Consider the following 23735-nt stretch of genomic DNA (forward strand, 5'->3'; position numbering starts at 1 on the left):
TTTGCATTGTTTCCTTGTTTTCAAAGCTTCTAATTCATTTCAAATCTCATTAAAGAAAAGAGTTAAAAACATTTGTTTTCTTAATAGCAGCGTACGTAGCTACTGGTGATCCGGTAAACCGGAACAGGCATAGAGACTGCAACACAAAACTGCCATGGTAAAGATAGAAAACAGATGTTTTCATCAGTTTTCACGATCAGATATCAGCACATTTACAGCGAAACAAAGATACCGCTTGCAGTGTATCTCGTTTTGACATCTAAAAAACACACGAAGTTGTATTTCTATCAGAAGAACCATTTTAAATTTTTACGATGAAATCGATGGTTGTTGGACTTTCCTTATAATGCAAACTTTTTCGCATTGTTAGTTTTTTTGGGATTTCCCAGTAACAAGAACTTCTTTTACTGTTAAAAAATGGTCAAAATTACATGAGCAAAAGTTCTTCGAAAAAGATGTAACACAAAATTAAATACACTTCCATCATTTTTCCCAGTCATTTTAACACCAGTAGATATAATATCTATGATTGCTCTATTTGGTTCTTAATTTCAGCTTGTTCATATTAAACACGCGTAAAATTGGACATCTAATTTCTGCTTTCTTTTCGTGAAAAAATAATTAGGCTTCATTTTTTATCAAAAGTAGTTAACTATTTTGGCTCAGTTCAGGAGAACTCTTGAGCTCCATTTGTTGAATGTGTTCAAAAACTAAATTTAATCAATTGAGTGAGTATAACAGTTATTTCTTCAAGTGTTGGCAGTTGAAATTTGTACCATAAATAACATTAAAGCTTACGCAAAAGTAACAAGTAACATATCACAAAGAATTGATTTTCAGCTCTCTATTTGGAGTAGTTTTTTAACCAACACAAAACAGGTAAACAATTGAATAATTGGAAAAAACATTTTTTTTCTGAGCGATCGTCATGACATCCAAATAATTGAACGAGCGCGATCAAAGCTACATAGAAATACTATACAGACGCCAAATTTGAAGAAAGTCAATTCACGAGAAATTAAAAAGAAATAAGACAAAATGAATGCCAGAAACTTTTTAAAATTAAAAGGCGAAAAGAAAATGACATCACGAACAACTGATTGAATTCTGGTTGGAGTATCGAGTAATTTCTTAACCACTCTGGAAAACTACAAACAGAAAAAAAAACATTTCGAGAAATAATTATGTGAAAAAGATTTAATTTTTAACTTTTTCAAAAACTAAACAAAAAACATACATGCGAAAAATTCAGACAAGCAAATGAACAATATGAGTGCTCTCAAAGCTAATATAAATTACGAAGCTACACAAAATACAAAGCTTACACCAATTTTGAAAAAAGTCATTGAATAAAAAATTAAAGGGACTGTATATAGAAGAATTGCATGGTCAGAAAAATTTTGCATCGAATTTTAATCACATTAAAAGTTAAAATGACAGAACTAACAACAAATAGAGGACGGACTCAACATTCCACGCAAATTAATTTTAAGAACTGATGCTCAGAAAAAAATCATAAGATTGAATTAAAATCACTAAATTGCGCTTGAGGTATTCTTCACTAGAAAGAAGAGACAATATATCATTATTGGGAGTGGCAAGACAGTAAAATTACAAACAATTTAACTTCTTCTATTTGAAACTAAGATGTAAGACAACGAGAACATCAAATATTGGCAAAGCTAAAAAACTCATATATATTTAATGAAAACAAATAAAGTTGGACTTTTTAAACCTGTAAGAAATTAGAAAAACGTGAACTTAAAGCTTCACTTAAGGAGCATTCCCTCAATTTAAACCTGGTTTGCAAAATCGCGGCTTGTATTTAACTTGGGGCGCGAAATCGACAAATACAGTACCAGCAAACACATGTTTTGCATCCGAAAGCTTTGCAAAAACAATTAAAATTTTTTTGGAATTTCCTGTACTTTTCTAAACGACATTCTCGGTAGAACACTAGTTTTATTTTCCAAGTATTAGGATTGGAGTTAACAATTTTCCTTATAACAATATGCGCTCAGGAACGACGCACGCGCACACGCACATACAAAAACACAAACACGCACGCAAACACAAACGGGTACACACACACACACACACACACACACACACACATTCTTACGCACCCACACACATTTACGCACACACACACTTTTGAAGTAATATCACTTTATCCAATTATTGGTAGCTCCTATTGGCTTAAAAAGACGTTCAGTGGATCACAGATGAAGTTTTCATAGTAAACCTTATTGTTTAAATGGCTTCAACATTTTCTTCTCGCACACTTCTACCGAATTTTTGGTTTCTGCCGTTTTTTGTTGTTGTTTTCATAGTCATTACTTATTTTGTTGTCTTATTGATAACCTATGCATAACAAACATCCCTGTACTCCCAACGGGGCGTTTTTAATAATTAACGTCGAAAGCTATTGAATTTAATGCCTGCTAAGACTTTAAAGACAATTTTTTGAACATTAACGAATCTTGATTTTTTTCTGAACTGTTGGTCAGTCTCAGCATGGAGAGAACCCAGTTGCTTTCTACTGCAACTAATATTATACTGTTTAGTAGTTTTATGATCTAACCATTGATTATATGACTTCAATGACACAAGATTCCAATCTTTTTAAAGTTTTTCGAAAATTTTCGTATTATTGGTTATTTTTGAACTCTTATCACATTATCCAAATATTATACACATTATACAAATAATATTCTAATTCTATTGGCTTAAAGAAGACGTTCGGTGGATCACAGGTAAAGTTTTCATAGTCAAGCTTATTATTTAAATGGCTTTGACATTTTCTTCTCGCATATTTCTACTGAATTTTTGGTTTTAAACGACATTCTCGGTAGAACACTAGTTTTATTTTCCAAATATTAGGATTGAAGTTGACAATTTTGCTTTTAACAATATGCGGACAGGAACCACGCACGGTGACGCACGCACGCACGCACACACACACAGACACACAAACACACACACACACACACACACACATAAACAAACACAAACACACTCGCACACACAAACGAGCACGCACGCACGCACATACACATACACACACACACCACACACACACACACACACACACACACACACACACACACACACACATACACACACTTAAGCAGACAAACACACACACACTTACGGAAACACAAACACACACACACACACCTTCACACACACATGCCTACACACACAAACACACACACAAACACACACACATAAACACAAACACACACATACACACAAACACACACATACACACACAAACAAAAACATACACTCACCGCTCATAAGCAAACACACACACGCACAACACACAGACACACACACATATTTATTTGATTCCTTATGTTCCCTATGACATTGGGAATTCAAAAACCGATGTCAAAACGTGAACTTGCCGATGATTAAACCACCGCCAAAAAAAACCAGAGAGTTTCATTCTTTCCCATAAAACATCTCACAGGAAGTCTCAACCAAATAAGATTAACCAAACATGTCTAGAATATATGTTTCTCTACATAAATTTGGAGACCTAACTCCGTGATTAAAATGAAGCCATGTCTACCATCTGAAACGGATTACAAAAAAACCGTGGGTGACATCAACCCCCCTACCCTAAAAAAAATCAGTGCCGAGTTTCACCAAGCAAACTTCACCAACAAAGGATATCCAACACTCGGTTTTCGACAATGAGTCAACTGGAGCCAGCAACACAATAAATCGAGCGCAGCGTGACGCCGAAATACATACTCACTCACAAAAAAACATGTCGAGCTAACACCACTACCGACATGGAGGATGCTGCAATCCTTAAAGCAAATTTCTAACTGCAGTCGAAAAATTCACAGATAAGAAAATTGTGCAATGACAATCAGTATCAAGAAAAGCCCCCAAACCGATTTTTTGACTGGTTGCAGACATCACCATAGGAAGAATTTTTCAAGGGTTCCAGTCATCAAGCGAGCAAGAAGTCCTGATTTCTTTGTTTCCAGACGTCACCAAAAGAAGATCGCCCGAGGTTCCAGACATCACCTCAGAGGTCCCTCCACCGGTTAGACGTATCCAAAAAACTTGAATTTTTCTGCCACAAACAATGTCCAAAACATTTTGGTTAAAACACTCAATAGATCCAAAAAAACTATTTGTTGGGCCCTCTCAGTCTGTTGTAAAACAAGTTTCAAAATTATTTTATTGATTATGCAAAACTGAAAAAACTCGATTTAAGATTGGCAAATTTGCTGCTTTGACTTAAAAAAATCAAAAGCGTTTTTTTAAGACTTTCAATAGATACCAAAAAAACTATTGAGATCAATTCCCCCATTTTGAAAGAAAATATGCTTCAAAAATATTTGAAAGATTTTGCTAATTTGTACCGAGTCATTTTTTAAAACTTTTTCTAAATTTTTTCGAACGTTTTTTTGGAAATATTCAGTGGATAACAAATAAGCTTCAAGCCCCTTCAGTTTGTTTGAAAGCAGGCTGATAAATTCTTTATCCCCTTTGCAGAACTGCAAAGAAACAACAGAACAGTGACAAAATTGCTTCTCTGATTCATAGAAATCAAAACACGTTTCTTCTAACGTGCTATTTGAAATATCAACCGAGTTTTAAAAAGATTAAATAATCCTCCTCTGTCTATTACAAATCCAGCTGAGATTAACAATTAACAATCCTGAAAAACCGTGAAAAACGGAGAGAAAACTTACTGAAACTCTCCTTCAAAAACTACAAGGGGCTTGTGTTTTCTTTGTTCTTAGTTGCACACCACTAGCCGCAAGCCTAGTTAATGGGGACGTATGTATTCTAAAGAAAACCAGACGATCACAGTTTTTTGTGCACACTACTAGCTGCGCGCCTAATTAATGGGGTAATATGCACTGAAATCACCTTTTCAAGAAAAAAACAAAAAAAAAGGAAAGATAACATCTTATTTTTAATCAGCTCCAAAGCAGGAAAACCAAAAGTTCCGAAAAAAATCTTCTCTAAAAATTGCTCACGCAAATAATCTCTTTGAGTTGGAAAACTCAACGCATATTCTTTTTTGTCCGCGGTCACAGAAGTTATCAAAAGAAGTCCTTTTGCCCATTTTCGTTCTTAGTAATCGCCAGACAAAGAGAGTAATTTTTGGCTTCAGTAGTTACCATTTCCGATAAACTTCATATATTCGTGTCAGCAATTACTAAAAAGGAAGAAAATTTCAAAGTAAAATTTCAAAAACTTTGACAAGAAATTCAGAAACAAGCAGTTTGACATAAAAAAAAGAATTTTAAACCAGTTTTAGCAAAAAAAAAGAAATGTTTTGTCGGCTTGTCGGTAGCTCGCGCTGCTTAGGAGCTCTGTATTAAAAAAAACAGAAAGTTTTCAACAGAAGGTCTAAGCAGTAGCAATCTCCTAGCATTTTTTGTTCCCTGTTCCTACAAAACTCGTTTGTCGTTATGAATGATCTGATCAAATTCCATTCAAAAGCCACATACCTTCTCTTCTATCAGACATTTTCTTTTTCGCAAGATTAGCTATATTTGGTCGTGTTCTTTGAACCAACGAAACAAGAAGGCGCAAACGGTTACTTTTTTTAGAGAATAAAGTAAGATAAATTAAATACAAAAAAAACACGAGGAATCTTTAATTTCAGAAACATGCGTCGTATTTTTCAACACCAAAAAACTTGGGCTGAGTAGCCTCACAAAGCCATAAACATAGTTTTTCAACATTGAAATTTGCGTCACTCCGGTTTCGATGACCTTTTCTACCTATCAGTATGAATGAGACAAACAAGAGCAAAATGACAAAGAAGAACAGTCAGAGTTGCCAAAACACATTAAACGAAATCAAAATAGCAGAGCTGAGCTTGAAGAGCAAGCTGGACCTCCTACAATCTGCAATTGATCAACCAAAAAGTTCAAGATCACTCACCCTGCTAATCAATGAAGCAAAAACATCAGTTGAAGAGCTAGAAAGAACATTTGCTGAAAACTGCAGCAGTACTTCATCAGTCATGGAACGATATAAAAACCTTCTGTCACAACTAAAGAACTCCGAATATAAATTGATAAATTAGATGACGATGGACTACTCAGCCAAGCCTCAAATAGAATACGCGATGATGTCAATGTAACAACTTATACGACTGCCCAAAAACGCCACCTCTCCCAATAAGACCAGAGAAGTCATACCTGTGTTTGTCTGAATGCCACATAACCAAACCAATTTGGTCAAAGTTTCTCAATAAATTCTCCTAAAAAAATTTCTTAACGTTTCAGTTAAAGTACTTAATAGGTCCAAAAAAAACTTATTGATTGGGCCCCTCAGTTTATTGGAAAACAAGCTTCATAGTTAGTTTGTCGACATTGCATTATAGTAAAGCGGCAACTCAACAATGGCAACGTTGCTTCTTTGACTCAAAAATATTTTAAAAAATGTATTTTCCTAATGTTTTGGTTAAAAAACTTAATAGATCCAAAAAAACCTACTGGTTGGGCCCTCTCAGTCTGTTATTCAACAAGCTTCAAAATTTTTCTATCGATGATGTAAAACTGTAAACGCGATTTAAATTGGCAAATGTGCTTCTTTGACTTAAAAATTCAAAAAGTCTTTTGTTAAAAGTTTTCAATAGATACCAAAAAAACTATTGAGATCAATTCTCTCAATTTGTAAGAATAAATGCTTCGAAAATAATTGATAGAAATCAAAAAACGTTTTTTCTAACGTCCTTTTTGATTTACCAACCGAGTTTGAAAAAGATGAAATAATCCTCCTCAGTTCATTAAAAATCCAGCTGAGATAAAATTTTAACCATTCTGAAAAACCGTGGAAATTGGAGAGAAAAGTTACTGAAACATTTCTTCAAAAAAACTACAAAGGGCTTGTGTTTTCTCTGATCTTAGTTGCATACTACTAGCCAGAAGCCTAGTTATTGGGGACATATGTGTTCTTAAGAAAACCAGAAAATCACTGTTATTTTGTTTTCTTTTTGTGCATACTACCAGCCGCGCGCCTAATTAATGGGGTAGTTTGCACTGAAAAAACCTTTTCAAGAAAAAACGAAAACGGAAAGATATCAATTGACTTTTTAAGCTCAAAAGCAGGAAAATCAAAAGCTGCGAAATAATTCCCCTCTAAAAATTGCTCACGCAAATAATCTCTTTGAGTTGGAAAACTCAAACGCCTCTTCTTTTTGTCCGCGGTCTCTGAAATTACCAAAAGATTTGCCCATTTTGCCCATTTTTGATCTCAGTAGTCACCAGATAGACGAAGAGAGTAGTTTTTGGCGTCAGTAGTAACCACTGCCAAAGAACTGCAAAAATTCGTGTCAGTTGTTACTAGAGTGGAAGAAAATTTCATTGTAAAGATTTCAAAAACTTTGAAAAAGAACAAGAAACAAGCAGTTCAACTTAAAAACAAAGAATTTTAAACGAGCTTTAGCACAAAAATTTTTGTCTTGTCTGCTTGTCGGTAGCTCGCGCTGCTTAGTTGCTCTGCATTTTAAAAACATTTGAAAATTTTCAACACGTTCAAATCAAGTTCTAAGCAGTAGCAACCTCTAAGCATTTTTTTGTTCCTTGTTCCTATAAAAAAAACTGTTTGTCCTTATGAATGATCTGAACAAAATCCATTCAAAAACCACATACTTTCTCTTCTATCAGATATTTTCTTTTTCGCAAGATTAGCGATATTTGGTCGTGTTGATTGAAACAACGAAACAAAAGCGCGCAAACGGTTAATTTTTGTATAGAAAACAGTCAGCTAAATAGATTACAAAAAAACACAAGGAATCTTTTATTTCAGAAACATGCGTCGTATTTTTCAACAACAAAAACTCGGGTTGATTAGCCTCACAAAGCCATAAACATCGTTTTTCAACATTGAAATTTGCGTCATTCCGGTTTCGATGACCTTTTTCACCTATCAGTATGAAAAAGACGGACAAGAGCAAGATGACAAAGAAGAAAAATCAGAGTTGCCTAAACAAAATAAACAAAATCAAAATCGCAGAGCTGAGTTTGAAGAACAAACTGGACCTCCTACAATCTGCAATTTATCAGCCAAAAAGTTCAAGATCACTCTCCCTGCTAATCAATGCAGCAAAGACATCAGTTGATGAGCTAAAAAAAACACTTGCTGAACACTGCAGCAGTACTTCATCCGTCATGGAACGATATTAAAATCTTCTGTCACAACTAAAGAACTTCGAATATAAAGTTGATAGTTTAGATGACGATGGACTACTCAGCCAAGCCTCCAATAGGATACGCGATGATGTCAATGTAACAACTTACACGACTGCCGAAAAAACGCCACCTCTCCCTATGAGAGCAGAGAAGTCATACCTGTGTTTGTCTGAATGACACATAACCAAACCAATTTGGTCGAATTTTCTCAATAAATTCTCCTAAAAAAGTTTCTTAACGTTTTCGTTAAAGTACTTAATAAGTCCAAAAAAACTTATTGATTGGGCCCCTCAATTTGTTGAAACACAAGCTTCATAGTTAGTTTTTCGTCCTTATGAATAATTGTAACAAAAGCCATTGAAAAGCCATATACCAATTCTTCGAAAGAGAACATTTTGATTTCATCAAGATTAGCCGTTATTTGGTCGTTTTTATTGAAACAACGAAACAAGAGCGCGCAAACGGTTGCTTTTTTATAGAGAAAAAATTTAGCTCGATTTAGTACAAAAAAACTAGGACTCTTTTATTTCGGAAAACTTGCGTCGTACTTTTCAACCAAAACAAAAAAACTCAGGCTGATTAGCCTAACAAGGCCATAAACACCGTCCTTCAACTTTGAAATTTGCGTCATTCCGATTTCGAAGACGTTTTGTTGCCAATTAGTACGAAAAAGACGAACAAGAGCAAGATGACACAGAAGAACAGTCGGAATTGCCAAAACACCTTACACAAAATCAAAATCGCTGAGCTGAGTTTGAAGAGCAAGCTGGATCTCCTACAATCTGCAGTTGACCACCCTGCTAATCAATGAAGCAAAAGCATCAGTTGACGAGCTAAAAAGAACACTTCCTGAAAACTGCAGCAGTACTTCATCAGTCATGGAACGATATTCAAACCTCCTGTCACGCCTAGAGAAATTCAAACTCAAAATAGACTACTCAGCCAATCCTCAAATAGGATACGCAATGATGTCAGTGTAACAACTCATACAACTGCCAGATGTCCAACCTCACCGAGATGCTCATAATCAATGGACGGGATTCCGGAAGCAAGCAAATCAGAAGGTTCATCATTCTCCAAAAAACGCCACCTCTCCAAACGAGACCAGAGAGAGCATACCTGTGTTTGTCTGAATGCCGCAAATTCAAATCAATTTTGTGAGAGTTTCTCAATGGCAACAACGAGAATCCGTTTACTATTGGAATAACTACAGCAAATTTATTCGGATCAATTAACATAGCCGAAGACTCCGCCGAATCCAAAACAGAAGCAAAACACTCAGATACAAAAATTACCAAACCTGACACGACCGCCGCAAAAACTCCCGATCGTTTCGCTCTTAGCGATACAACTTTCTCTGCCGTTGATCATTTTAGAGTCAACCGCCAGACACCTAATTCAGACAAGGATTCAATCAATACGCTTAGTTTGTAAGCACGCAAAAAAAAATAAAAAACCATCTTCTTCTGGAAAATCTAAATCATCATTTTTAGTGAAAAAAATTGCCAACTGAATTTTCTCGGGATATCGCCGTGGAACGGTTTCAGACGCAAAAATTTCTACCAAAGAGCATAGGCTGCTCAAAATGCTCAAGGACCAAGGAACACATAGTCCCTGCTTGATAAATCCCAGTTTCATCGAAAAAATACAGTCAAGAAAATCTACAGACGGTTGATTTTAATCCGCCCTAGACAAAGCAACCATTCGAACTGAGTAACACAATGACAAACTTTAGTCAGTTCTCTGAAAAAGCCTGTAAGAACGCAATCAATTAATTTTCAAGCGACTAACAGAACTTCTTTACCAATGATTAATGGACAACAATGAAAGTTACAGAGATTAAAATCATCCTGCAAGCTCTACTCAATTCCAGCCACAGTCACAAGTCGCAACTGTTGGCAAGGATCCCCTCAACCCTTTCGATGATCAACGAACCACCTGTTCAAAAACAAAACCTGAAAGTGTTCCCATTGCTTTTTCAATCTCAACGATCCTGTTACAAGCAGCGCCTTCAGTAGGGCGTAAACCCGAGCAACAATTTCCACATTCACTTCAAATATCCAACGTTTTAAATCCAATACCAAATGAAAAGTTCACTAACCCCTTAATTCAAATCAAGTATGTATTGTAGAGCTCAAACCCATCTCTATATTGGCAGCACCCAACAATTGAACACTCAAACAAGTTACCACCTCTTACAATTCAATGGCAACCCCTTGAAGTACCACGAGCGGATCATTAACTTTTTGTCTCGCAAATAACAAAAACAGTGTTTTTGTGATACTGACGCACATCGTATCATTTACCTGCAAAATTCAGTAACTGGCAATACAAAAGATGTAATCCAAGCACGTTCGTTTGATCCTGCTTTTTATACCACAGCTTAAAACGAACTCATGTCAAATTTTGGTGGTCCTACATTAGTGGTGAACGCCATCACAAATCAATTGGAAACCTGGAGAAAAACTATTGACTAAAACAAGACAAACTTTGTAGTCCTGGCTTCGTTCTTGGAAGGTTTAGAGCAAGCTTTGCAATACCTGTGATACAAAGTGGAGCTACATAGCTCAACACTTATGGAAAAAGCTAAAGAAAAAATGGCGCATTGCAACTTCAAATGGACAGAACACATCGTGACATTAATCAAGACACCCGATAATTTAATTAAATTTCAGGAATTGTTAGAAGTTCAAGAACACTTGTACGATAAGATAAACCGGGAAATCATCCAATAAAAAAAACTTCGTAGAAACAATTTTAACATTTCTGGGAACTTGAACAACAGCGATAAACACGCCAAAATTTAGGTACCCAAAGTTCAATTTTTCTCAGCACAGCCGATTATCCAAAATCAATCAACAACATTAAGCAGTAACGCTATTGTGAAACCACCTAAAGCTCCACCATTTGCACCTCTAAACAACGCAAATCAAAGCGTTCTTGCAAAAAATGTCGACAAAACTTGATACTAGCGGCTGTAACGGTTATAAAAAGTGCAGCCCAAGATAGCGAGTTGTCATTAATAGCAAGGACAATTTTTGCTTGAATTTTTTGAGCAATAAACACAAGAAGCAAAATTGCCCTTCAACAAAACGCTGTCAAACTTGCAGCTGTTACCACCACAAAACGCCAGATGATCCTGGTAAAATGATCGTTGTCCGCCAGCTCCCTTTGCCAACAGCATTTAGCCTGGTACAAACGTTACAAAACAAGAACTTCAACCAGTCAAACAGCAACTTGAACCAGAAAGCAAGAGCAACTTAAGCCTCTTCTCCAAACCACAGAAACAAAAGAAGCAAAATTGCCCTTCAACAAAACACTGCCAAGCATGCAGCGGTTACCACCACACAACGCCACATGACCCTGGTAAAATAATCAAGCGTCCGCCAGCTGCCTTTGCCACCAGCAATTCCACTGGTGAAAACGTTACGAAACAGAAAATTCAATCAGTCAAACAGCAATATGAATTAGGAAGTAACAGCAACGCAAGCGTCTGGTCCAAATCACAAAAGATCTGCTATGGACAATCTACTGCAAACTAATCTCTTCGAATCAATTTCAGCGCGCTAGTTTGAACCATTCCCACCAAATTTTTAGCATGAACCATCTACAGTCTACACCAAAAGAATGGATCGAATAACTTCAACTAATCACAGTGTTTTTTCTAAAGGGAAAGAAAGCTTTTGATACTTACACTCTGATTGATCCAGAAAACCAATTTACCTTCATACTTGACAAAATCACAGAGTTTCTTGCTCTTCCCTGTGATGATCAAGAAAACACTACTGTTCTGCATCTGAACACAGAGCACTATATGCCACTGTCAAAAATTTTTGAAGCAGTGACAATTGCAAATTTTGAAAACTGGAACAAAAGTTCAAAATATCAACCACTTATAGCCCGCCCTGTTTAAATGTAGCACCTGCTAAGGAGCATTTGAACTCAACCGGTTTTGCAATGCAACTAAAGAGTTGCGTCACATTCACTTACCAGAAAAAGCCGAAGGCAAAATCGTTCGCTTTCGGGAACAATAAATACCTTTGCGTTCACACATCCAATTCACGTCTTCTCAGCAACCAAAAACCAGCCATTCGGCGCAAAGACACAGCTTGGATAGACCAGTATCTGGAGAGTATGAAAGAGTACAAAGCAACCTAAACAGGGATCACACCAGTAGAACCCGTACGTGAACCACGTATCACGACAGAGCCCTAGCGACCAGCCCCTCGATGGGTTGCTTGAGCAGATCTGGAACATTGAAGTCGAAGAAACTCAACCGGGGGCGAATCTAGAAATTTCGATGGCAAGGAAGCCCTTAACAAACTGAACAAGACAATCCGCTACAATGATGAGAGGAACCAAATTGGATTTCCTTGGAAAGAACCATTGAGAATTGAAAACAATTAATTTGCAGCTCTCTGCCACCTGAAAATTTTTCATAAGCGTCTCAGTAATTCTTTCCAATTGAAAGAGTTTTATGAACAAACTCTCAGAACAGATCTTCAAAAATTTTATGTCAATCCAGTGGAAATGAAGCAGCCAGAACCCGATAAAATTTGGTATTTGCCGCATCATCCAGTTGTTAATTCAAAGAAGCCCGAAAATGAGCGCAGAATAGCAATTGCTGCGGCCAAATTTAGAGGCCGGTCTTTGGACTCCAACTTAATCACAGGACCACATTTGCTGAACAACATTGTAGGAATCCCTCAGAGATTTTTTCTGAAAACCCGGTTGCCATTCTTTCTGATAATGAAGGCATGTTAGTGCAGATTGAAGGAAGGCAAGAGGACCAATCTGACGACACTTTTTCTGGTTCAATGAAGAGTTGGTTAACCAATATCAGTTCACCAGAATCATTTTCGGAGCAACCTGCCCCTCTTTTGGACAATTTTCGTGCCGATTCGTTGCGCGGATGATCATGCAATTCAATTTCCAAAATCAATTCCTGCAAGGAAAAACCATATTTATGTGGACAATTTCTGCCGTCTATAGACAAAATTGAAATTATTAACCTAACAAAATTTAGCTTTCATAAAAAAGGCTTTCGCTTGACAAAGTTTTGTGTCAAATGAACATTAAGCATTAAATTTCAATGAGAAAAAAGATTGAGATGAAGTGAAAACAAACAAAAGAGTTCTCGGTCAGAAATGGAATACGAGAACTCACTCTTTTAAAAAGAAAACATTAGAACAATTTCCCCAAATTGGGTGGAAGTATCCACAAAGAAAAATTTTCAGCTCAGTGTCAACCAGTTTCGATCCCCTCTGAAGATTGTCTCCACTCACAATTAGAATCAAAAATCTTTTACAGCAAGTCTAGAAGCCAGGCGAGAAGTGGGATGAAACATTTCCCACCAAGCTACATTACAACCTACAAAAAAGTGCTTAAGGGTTACTTTGCAATACCTGATATAAAAATCCCCAGGTAATTGAACACTTCAACGAATCAATAAAAAAATCACCAGCTTCATGTCTTTGTTGATGCTTCAACTGTTGCATTGGCAGCACCTGCTTACATTTGCGCCCAAAAGCAGGACGAAAACTTTCAGACATATTTCCAGAATTTGAACTTGCTTGAAGCTGCCGTTTAATGTACACGCCTCCGCCCCTCGACACAAACCGGAATGACATTGAAATTCAAAAAAGTCTACTTGTGGACCGATAGTCGCGTTGTTTTAGACCCTGGCCCATCGGTAATCCCCAAGAATTGACTTACAGCACCACAGTTTTTTTGCAAAGCACTGAAAAATCTTGGAAAGATGGGAAGATATGAAAAATATCGTGGCTGCCGTAATCAGAAATAAAAAAACATCAATCGAGCCTATTTTAAACCCGAACAGCACTTCATCTCAGAATAAGCATCTTTTAACCCTTGCAACTTTCTTTAATCTAATTTACAGAGTTAAAAAGAATCGTTTGGTCAAATGTCAACACCCAAAAAGTAAGTCTCAATTTTTTCTGCGGAAATTGTCTCAAAAAATGTTTTCTCGTCAACAACTAAGGCAGTGAAAAGTGGGCAAAAGTCGGACACCAAGAGCAAATTTGACTCCTGTGATCTAATTGCGGTCTCCTATTTGAGCCAGCAGAAATGGAGGTCAAAAATGTCGTATAATTTCAGACGCAAAGGAAAAGATCGCAAGAATATACGTTTAATATGCGCAGAAAATATTTGCTCATCAAGCAACAGAGCCGGCCAAAGCTTTCGTACAACAACTTTACTACGTCACCAGACTACCAAAAACATTCCTAACGATAGAATACTGATGTTTTCTGTGTTGCCGTATTGAAACTCAGAAAATACAATCAATAATAGCCCCACTTCCTGCATTCCGCTTTCCCACAGCAGAGAGCAAATTTTCGTTTTTTCGTTCGCCAACACAAGACTAGACTCTTTTCGGGCGGTTTTATATTAATACAAACAAGACAAAATCGAGAGACATTATGGACTTAGTTTTACATGCCTCCTTACGCTAGCAGTCCGTTTGGAAACATGTCCAGACTTCAAGACACACATTTTCCTTATTGCATTTCAACGGTTCACCTGCCAAAGATGCCAACCTATTTTTGCCGTAAAACGATAATGGAAAATAAGTTGTTGGCGCCTCCAAAGAGCTGATGAAATCGGTTGAGGTTTCTGACAAAAACAAGATCTATGAGGCACTAGCTGCAGTCAACACTACATGGAAACTAAAGCCACCGTACGGCCCTAGTTTCGGTGACGGGTGGGAGCGACTGATTCAGAGCAACATGATGACACTCTTGGTCATTCTAGGATCTGAGCGTCTCTTCTTCGACATCTTTGACACAATAATGATTGAAGTTGAAGCAATCTTGAATTCCGTAGTCCTGACGAATGTTGCCAATCAGCCTGGCAACGATAAACCACTCACTCCTATTCCTTTACTAATTCAACAGTTCCCTGTCACCCGGAAACTTTGGAGATAAACAGCCAGCTAGTTTCATGAAATGGAAGCACGTTCAGCAGTTAAAAAAACCACGTGTGGCTTTGTTTGATAATGGAATACTTGCTGACTTTAATCAAGAGACGTAAAAAGACAGACAACAACCAGCCTCCTTTGCAAGTCGGAGATGAAAGACTGTGTGGTTACTGAAAAACTTGACGCCAGGAGCAAACTGGCCCCTTGGAATAGTCGTGGAAACCTCCACTAGACGAGACGGTGAAATACAAGTTAAAATTGGTTGACGGCTCGTTCATGCGTTCGGTGACCGGCCTCGCAGAGGTTTTTTCTCCGAAGTTTTGAAAAAAATTTCCGCTCGAGCCGTGGACAACATGAGCTTCATCCAGCCCCGTTAATTTTACTACTATTACATTAATTTAATTTCAGGATATGTAGATTCAAAGTTGTCACAATAAACAACAATCAAAATGATCTTCAACCCCTGCCCTCCTCTCTTGGAGCATGTTTCCAATAGACTTGGGAATCATTAGATGGAACTAAAATTGCTAAATTCCACTTAAGCTATTCTTCATTAGAATGCAGAAAAGATATGGCATTATTGAGAGTGGCAAAAGAGTAAAATTAAAAACATTTTGAGTTTTTCTGTTTGAAAATAATATTTAAGACAAAGAGAACAAATATTGGCAAAACTCGAAAATTCATATAAATTTAAAGAAAACAAATAAAGTTCGTTTCTTTAATACTGTAAGAAGAAAGAAAAACGAGAACTTGAAGCTTCACTTGGTGCATTCCCTCACTTTAAGTGTGGTTTGCGAAAATGCGGATTGGATTTAACTTGGGGCACGCAATTGCCAAATAAATTTCCAGAAAACACAATTTTTGCTCCCAAAAGTTTTTAAAACACAATGAAAACTATTTTGAATACTTTTTCTGAACGACTTTCTCGGCAGAACAATAATTTTATTAACCACTCTGGAAAACTACAAACAGAAAAAAAAACATTTCGAGAAATAATTATGTGAAAAAGATTTAATTTTTAACTTTTTCAAAAACTAAACAAAAAACATACATGCGAAAAATTCAGACAAGCAAATGAACAATATGAGTGCTCTCAAAGCTAATATAAATTACGAAGCTACACAAAATACAAAGCTTACTCCAATTTTGAAAAAAGTCATTGAATAAAAAATTAAAGGGACTGTATATAGAAGAATTGCATGGTCAGAAAAATTTTGCATCGAATTTTAATCACATTAAAAGTTAAAATGACAGAACTAACAACAAATAGAGGACGGACTCAACATTCCACGCAAATTAATTTTAAGAACTGATGCTCAGAAAAAAATCATAAGATTGAATTAAAATCACTAAATTGCGCTTGAGGTATTCTTCACTAGAAAGAAGAGACAATATATCATTATTGGGAGTGGCAAGACAGTAAAATTACAAACAATTTAACTTCTTCTATTTGAAACTAAGATGTAAGACAACGAGAACATCAAATATTGGCAAAGCTAAAAAACTCATATATATTTAATGAAAACAAATAAAGTTGGACTTTTTAAACCTGTAAGAAATTAGAAAAACGTGAACTTAAAGCTTCACTTAAGGAGCATTCCCTCAATTTAAACCTGGTTTGCAAAATCGCGGCTTGTATTTAACTTGGGGCGCGAAATCGACAAATACAGTACCAGCAAACACATGTTTTGCATCCGAAAGCTTTGCAAAAACAATTAAAATTTTTTTGGAATTTCCTGTACTTTTCTAAACGACATTCTCGGTAGAACACTAGTTTTATTTTCCAAGTATTAGGATTGGAGTTAACAATTTTCCTTATAACAATATGCGCTCAGGAACGACGCACGCGCACACGCACATACAAAAACACAAACACGCACGCAAACACAAACGGGTACACACACACACACACACACACACACACACACACACATTCTTACGCACCCACACACATTTACGCACACACACACTTTTGAAGTAATATCACTTTATCCAATTATTGGTAGCTCCTATTGGCTTAAAAAGACGTTCAGTGGATCACAGATGAAGTTTTCATAGTAAACCTTATTGTTTAAATGGCTTCAACATTTTCTTCTCGCACACTTCTACCGAATTTTTGGTTTCTGCCGTTTTTTGTTGTTGTTTTCATAGTCATTACTTATTTTGTTGTCTTATTGATAACCTATGCATAACAAACATCCCTGTACTCCCAACGGGGCGTTTTTAATAATTAACGTCGAAAGCTATTGAATTTAATGCCTGCTAAGACTTTAAAGACAATTTTTTGAACATTAACGAATCTTGATTTTTTTCTGAACTGTTGGTCAGTCTCAGCATGGAGAGAACCCAGTTGCTTTCTACTGCAACTAATATTATACTGTTTAGTAGTTTTATGATCTAACCATTGATTATATGACTTCAATGACACAAGATTCCAATTTTTTTTAAAGTTTTTCGAAAATTTTCGTATTATTGGTTATTTTTGAACTCTTATCACATTATCCAAATATTATACACATTATACAAATAATATTCTAATTCTATTGGCTTAAAGAAGACGTTCGGTGGATCACAGGTAAAGTTTTCATAGTCAAGCTTATTATTTAAATGGCTTTGACATTTTCTTCTCGCATATTTCTACTGAATTTTTGGTTTTTGCCTTTGTTGTTTCCATAGTCATAAGACTCTTATTTATTACCTATGCATGACGAGTGTTCCTGTCCTTCAATCAAGACATACACTCTATTTGAGCGTATTTACTGGCTTCCGCTGAGAGCTAATGAACTTAATGGCGTTGATAATACAATTTTTCTCAAAAATTTCGAGCTTCTGTAATTGTTCATATTTGCTGATTTTTTGAAGTTAAATTGATTAAAAAAGGAATCCCAATGCTCTTAAAAACCAATAGAAATTAGAAATTATTTTTGTGTAAATTATATTTTTTTAATGCCTTTGACACTTTTCTCGATCAATTTTTTTTCTGAATTTGCTGCTTTTGTTCTCTAGCGAGCCCTTGTTGCCAAAAGGTCTCATAAGCTTGTAATTGAGGTTGCATAAAAAATGTTACCGGAAGAACTCAGTTCATAGCGAATAGTGTTGAAGTTTATGATATACATTTTCAAAAATTTTTCAAATTTTTCAGTTTTTGTTGTTCTTTTCGTCAAATTGTAACTTATTTGTCATCAATGAGAGGTCCCATACAAATTCTTGTATTTCAATAAATAACATATCTACTGATGTTATTTGTAACTGATGTTTTGTTCGTTGGACAATATGCGTTTTTAAAAATGTTTATTGAGTGGTCACTTTTTGTGTTTCCTTTTCGCTTCTTTCAGAACAATCGCGTATTAACAGATTGTTTTCAGGTGTCCCAAGTAAACTTATTTAGTCTCTCACTATATATCCTTCAAATGAATTAATAGAAACAACAATTGAATTTAAAATACATTATATTCAGATAATAGCTAATGATTTTAATGGTAGCAATAGTTTGTGTTTTCGCAAATCGTTGTATTTTTTTGAGTTTTTCTTAGTTCGTTTCTATGGCTTAGTAGTTTAACCAAAGACAAGTCCGTTTGGTTTTGTAATGACTTTTAGTAATTTATCAAGGATTATTTCGTTAAAAGCTAATGACTTTTAAGACTTTTGAAATTTCTTGGTTTAAAAAACGTTGATTTACTTTTGAATTTCGCCTCATTGTTCGTTCTTTGTCGACTTGTTACCTAGTCTTATTAAGAAAACTTTCCATCTGCTATTTAGTTAGGAAAAAGTAAATTTGTGTAGTAAAGGTTTTATCTGATTGCATTTTGACGTTTATTAGGTGCTTTTAAATTTAGATAATGAGTTTTTGCCGTTAATTTTTTTTAGTTTTGCTTATTTTTTTTTGTTTTTACTGGCAGCTCTTGTGAGCGCTGTTATGAAGCATGGCAATATGTAATGCAATTAGTTTGGGTGTGAAACGATTTCTTTAAAACTCAACTATATATTTTTATTTCTTTTCATTTTGTTGACAATTAAGTCAAAAATGTAGATGAGCTCGGGTCGGAACATCATGTGCGAACGCACATCAACGAGCCTCCTTGTTTGATTATTGATTTAATTATTTAATGAACTCATTATTATTCTGGACCAATTCAGATGGCTGCCGCTCGTTTTATGTCCGCTGAGAAAATGTACCCAAGTTCTCTAAACGTTATTATAGAGAGATGAGAATATGCGAATCTCAACAGGTGACTTATCTTGACTATCCATCACAACTTGAAGGAAAACGATACTCAATAAAAAATTGTATTGAGGAAACGTAATGACTATCAACAAAAAGCACAGTTGGTAATATTTCTAATACAATATAGAGACGTTTATTTACTAATCAACTGGTGTGGCAAAGATATTTGATATGATAGAGAGGATCGGGTTAAGTTAAGGTAACTTATTGATGATTTCACTAATTAGGAACAATTCTTCATTGATAATTTATAGTATTGTTATTCTATACAACTCAACATCGGACACAGGAACAAGGGTTGATAACATCTAACTATTACTACACATTTCCCATTAAGCTTACAGCCATGGAATATTACACCGCCGAAGACACACAAGCACTTGCTATTTAACTTTATTGCGTCTAACTTGCTTTTTCGGTATCTTTTTGAGAACATTTGTTTCGTGAAAACTAACTTCCTGATTGTTCAATGCAAAAATACCAATCGGTCAACCTTGGTTTCTTTAAATCACGATTAAATTAGCAAACTTGGGAGTGGACCATCTAATTTCATAGTTTTCATGCAAGGTCTTTCGTAGTTTTTATTTCAATCAATGTAAAGATTTCTGTATTTTTGATAAGCTAGCACCAAGAAACAATTAGCATACTTATTGCTCAATTCTTTGTCACTAATAAAAACATAGCCGGCAGATTGCCGCAAAATAGCCGCGATTGCCGCAGTAGTCAATTCCAAGAAGTCAGGGCAAGACGAAACAAAAATCTGTTAGACAAACATAGCCGGCAGATTACCGGAATAGCTGCGAAAGAATAGACCTGCGTGCCATATAATAGAGATAGAAACAGATACAGATCTAAATTGAAAAAAAAAATCGACGCCGCTAAAAAAAAACTAGGTAAAAAACATTCAGCGATAAATTAATAGAGCTTGTTAAAATTCATTCCGCAAAAGCCTCTTATTAGGGACCTTTGCTGCACAAATAAGTTCCTTTGACCTTAAACAAATTCAAATTAAACTTAAGTTTTAAAGTGCAAAAGTGAGGCAAGTCACGTATGATCAAAATCTAACCACGCAAATAACCTAAAAACTTTTGCTAAAGCGAGTGAGAAATGACGTCACGCGCGCAAATGCCGTTAGTGAGAGGAAGAAGTCAGTCAGAAAAGTTGACTTTTTCAGCTTTGCTGTGTGAACAAATCTAAAACGAAAAAGAGCGTCAGACGACAAAACAAAAAAAACCAAGAGCGCCGGAATATAGCTCCGCTCAGCTTACAGCAACGCAGCTATAACAGATAAACTTAACCGACTAGCGTCGGGTGAATTGCTCTCAAACGACCGGCAAGCGGTTGACTTCGTCAGTACCTAGCCACTGTTTAGTGAGGTTAGCTTTAGCATGATTGAAGGGGCCTGAGATTAGGGTAATAGACGATGACATCACGCCATATAACAGCCGCTGAAGTGCGGCATCAACAAAAGAATTAAGAGGAAAGAGAGAGAGAGAGAGAGATTAAACGTGAGCGAGAAGTAGAAGGAAAGAAACGCCAGCCAACACAGAGAGAGGAAGAGAGCTAGAAATTTTTTCCATGATGAAATTCGACTCTACAACTTTTCTTGACTTGTTAGTAACTAAATCATATACAAAAATCTGAAATAGCAAAATTCCAATACAAAAAAGTTTCCACATTTCGCAGTAAAGATTTTTGTTATGTAACTCATCTGCAAGACTAAAAAACCTTCGTTGGCCAGTAATGATTATTAAACTCAGAAAAGGACAAAAAAATTCAAAAATTTTAAAAACAGTAGCAAATTTTAACAAAATCTTGCTAAAATTCGTGATATTAATATCTTCAGAACACCATTCCATTGTCTCAAGAGACCATCTACTATCTATTTCAAGCCTTTTAAACAGTTTCACTGGCTCATAAAGACCCATGCACTTGGAACATGATAATAATTCAAAAATTTTTCAAATTAAAATTTATCAAAAAATTTCTAAAACTCGAATCATTAAAATAATAACAACCATTCCATTAACTCTAGAAACTAAGCAGCGGCTTAGTATCAAACCTCAAAGGAGGCTTTTTGGCTTTTGAGGCTGAAAAAACCTAAAAAAAAAAAACGAAACAATTTCTAAAAAACATAAAGACTGCCAAAAATTTTTCAAAAAAGTGCTAAAACTCGTTAAATGTGAAAATCTTTAAAAACACTCCATTGCAACTAGAGACTATACAATAACTTGTTATCAAACTCTAGAGGAGGTTCCTTGGCTCTTGAGGCTAGATAAACCTATAAAAAAAAACAGAAATTGTCAAAAAAAACTTGAAATTGTTATAAAAACAAATCGATAAAATTTGTGATATTAAAAAGTTGAAAACCATTCCATTACCACTAAAATGATGCGGCCACATATTATCCAACCCTTAAGCAGGTTTTCTGAACCGTGAGGCTGAAAAATCTTGAATAAAGACAATAAGTGTTAAAAAAAATTTAAAAAAGACTATTTTTTTTAAAACAATGCTAAAATTCGTGCTGTTAAAAAATTTAAAAAAAAAATTTCATTACGTCTGGAAACTATACAGTAACCTATCATCAAACCCTAGGGGAGGCTCCTTGGCTCTTGAGGCTGGATAAACCTAAAAATCGACAATAAAATTTTTAAAAACCTTGAAAAAATTTGCAAGTTTTTTCAAAAAATTGCAAAAATTCGCGAAATTGAAACGTTGAAACCTTTCTTTTACTACTAGAAACTACGCAGTAACCTATTATCAAACCATTGAGTGAGTTCCTTGACATCTAGGGTTGATAAAACTCAAAAATTTGATAAAAGTTTTACAAAAATTGTGAAAATTTGTATAAATTTGCGTGTTTTTAGCGAGCGTTGTTAGTCAGTAACTAGACATGGGGGGGGGGGGGGGGGGGGTGCTGATGGAGGTGGCAACAGTCGGGTGGGGGGCAACAGCGCGGTAGGGGGTGGGGGCAATAGTTGGGGGGGTCAACAGTTGGGGGGGGGGGTCTTCAACCTCTAAGAACCGCTCTTCACACCATAATTATAAGTCTCCAAAACAGTTTGAGCTGAAACAGCTGAAAGGCTCTAAGAGCATTTAATGCCCGCTGAGCACTACCTGTTTATCCCGTTTTTGAGGACGAAAAGTCAAAAGCGTCAGACGAAAAATCGGTCAAGCGAAAAATCGCATAAAAAAAGACCGACAGGACTAATATAATTGCTACAAACTTCGTTTGAGAGCAATTAATAACCTTAAAACGTTAGCACACTGTCACTATAATCTGAATATCACTATTAGTCAAAAGACAAACTTGAATAGCTTACAGCTTCGCAGCTATAATAAAAAAATAAGAAGCGCAATAATAGCTGCTTGGAATTGCTGACGTGGCTATTAAAAAGCAATTACCAATGACGGTATTTTTTCATACAAACTATGAAAGGTTTTAATTTGAGATAGTTTGCAAACAATATTCCAGATAATTTGCTTTTACTTGGCAGTGTAATGTAATTCACAGATATTACTTATCTAATGACTTAATTACCAATAAACAAAAATTCCACTATCCAAAACTCAACCCGTAGCTTTGAATTTCAATAAGACCGTGACACGAAGATTATACCCAACCTGAAACCAAGCAAACACTTTTGTTGATTCCAAACCCTAACAAATAACTATTGTAAAATGTGTTTATCTGCACTATAGAAGTCTCTAGTATGAGATGATCATACTTTTTCTCGAGTGATCAATAATCACAACTTTTCGTGTTAAACATGCATCTCGTGTAACCAGACAGAAAATTTCTTGTGTGATGGAAAAATACCCGATTTTTTGTGTCACAGAGCGTATGACGAAAATAATCGATTAAAAAATGAATTTCAGTCTGAAAGTTATTTAGTTATTCTCATTACGTAAAAACAAGATTAGATCTGACGGATATTCTGACCTCAGTCCATAGTGTACTAGATAATGCAGCTTTCCCAGCAAAATGGAAACATACCCGGCAAATTGCCGGAAAATAGTCTTCGTTGATTCCTTAACCAAGATTGGGATAGAAAGAAGAGAAAAAACTAATGAAAAAGATTTTTGTACAGAAACAATTTTAAAGTGCGATCTAATTTGATGTCATTTTAGAGCTGAATATACTCCACTTTCGTAGTGAGACAACACAGGGGCTAAAATCAATACCAATAAGCATTAGAGTTGGTAACTAAGAACAAAGTTCGAGTAACGCGCATCTAAAATTGGGCTTTGTGGGCTTCTCCCGTTTCTATTTCTGATTTCGTTTTTTGATACTGACTCTGTTCGTTTTTTGCGTTGCTGAGCAACTGCTGTCTAAAAACACTTTTAGCTGAATGAGAGAAGAGTAAAGCTAGCCTAGAAAAGTCAAAAA

At 35.7% G+C, this 23735-nt stretch overlaps 1 protein-coding gene across 1 annotated transcript in view; it reads left to right on the forward strand.

The window, feature by feature from the left end:
* Positions 1–12341, forward strand: part of LOC142345106 (solute carrier family 15 member 4-like) — a 44377-nt gene extending 32036 nt beyond the window's left edge. The window contains exon 7 of the mRNA XM_075397192.1: positions 12103–12341. Within this exon, the coding sequence (XP_075253307.1) occupies positions 12103–12341 (239 nt within the window). The remainder of the gene's footprint in view (positions 1–12102) is intronic.
* Positions 12342–23735: the final 11394 nt, after the last annotated feature.

Source organism: Convolutriloba macropyga, chromosome 8 (assembly GCF_964194025.1).
Source record: "Convolutriloba macropyga chromosome 8, txConMacr16.3, whole genome shotgun sequence".
In the NCBI taxonomy this organism is placed as follows: domain Eukaryota; kingdom Metazoa; phylum Xenacoelomorpha; order Acoela; family Convolutidae; genus Convolutriloba; species Convolutriloba macropyga.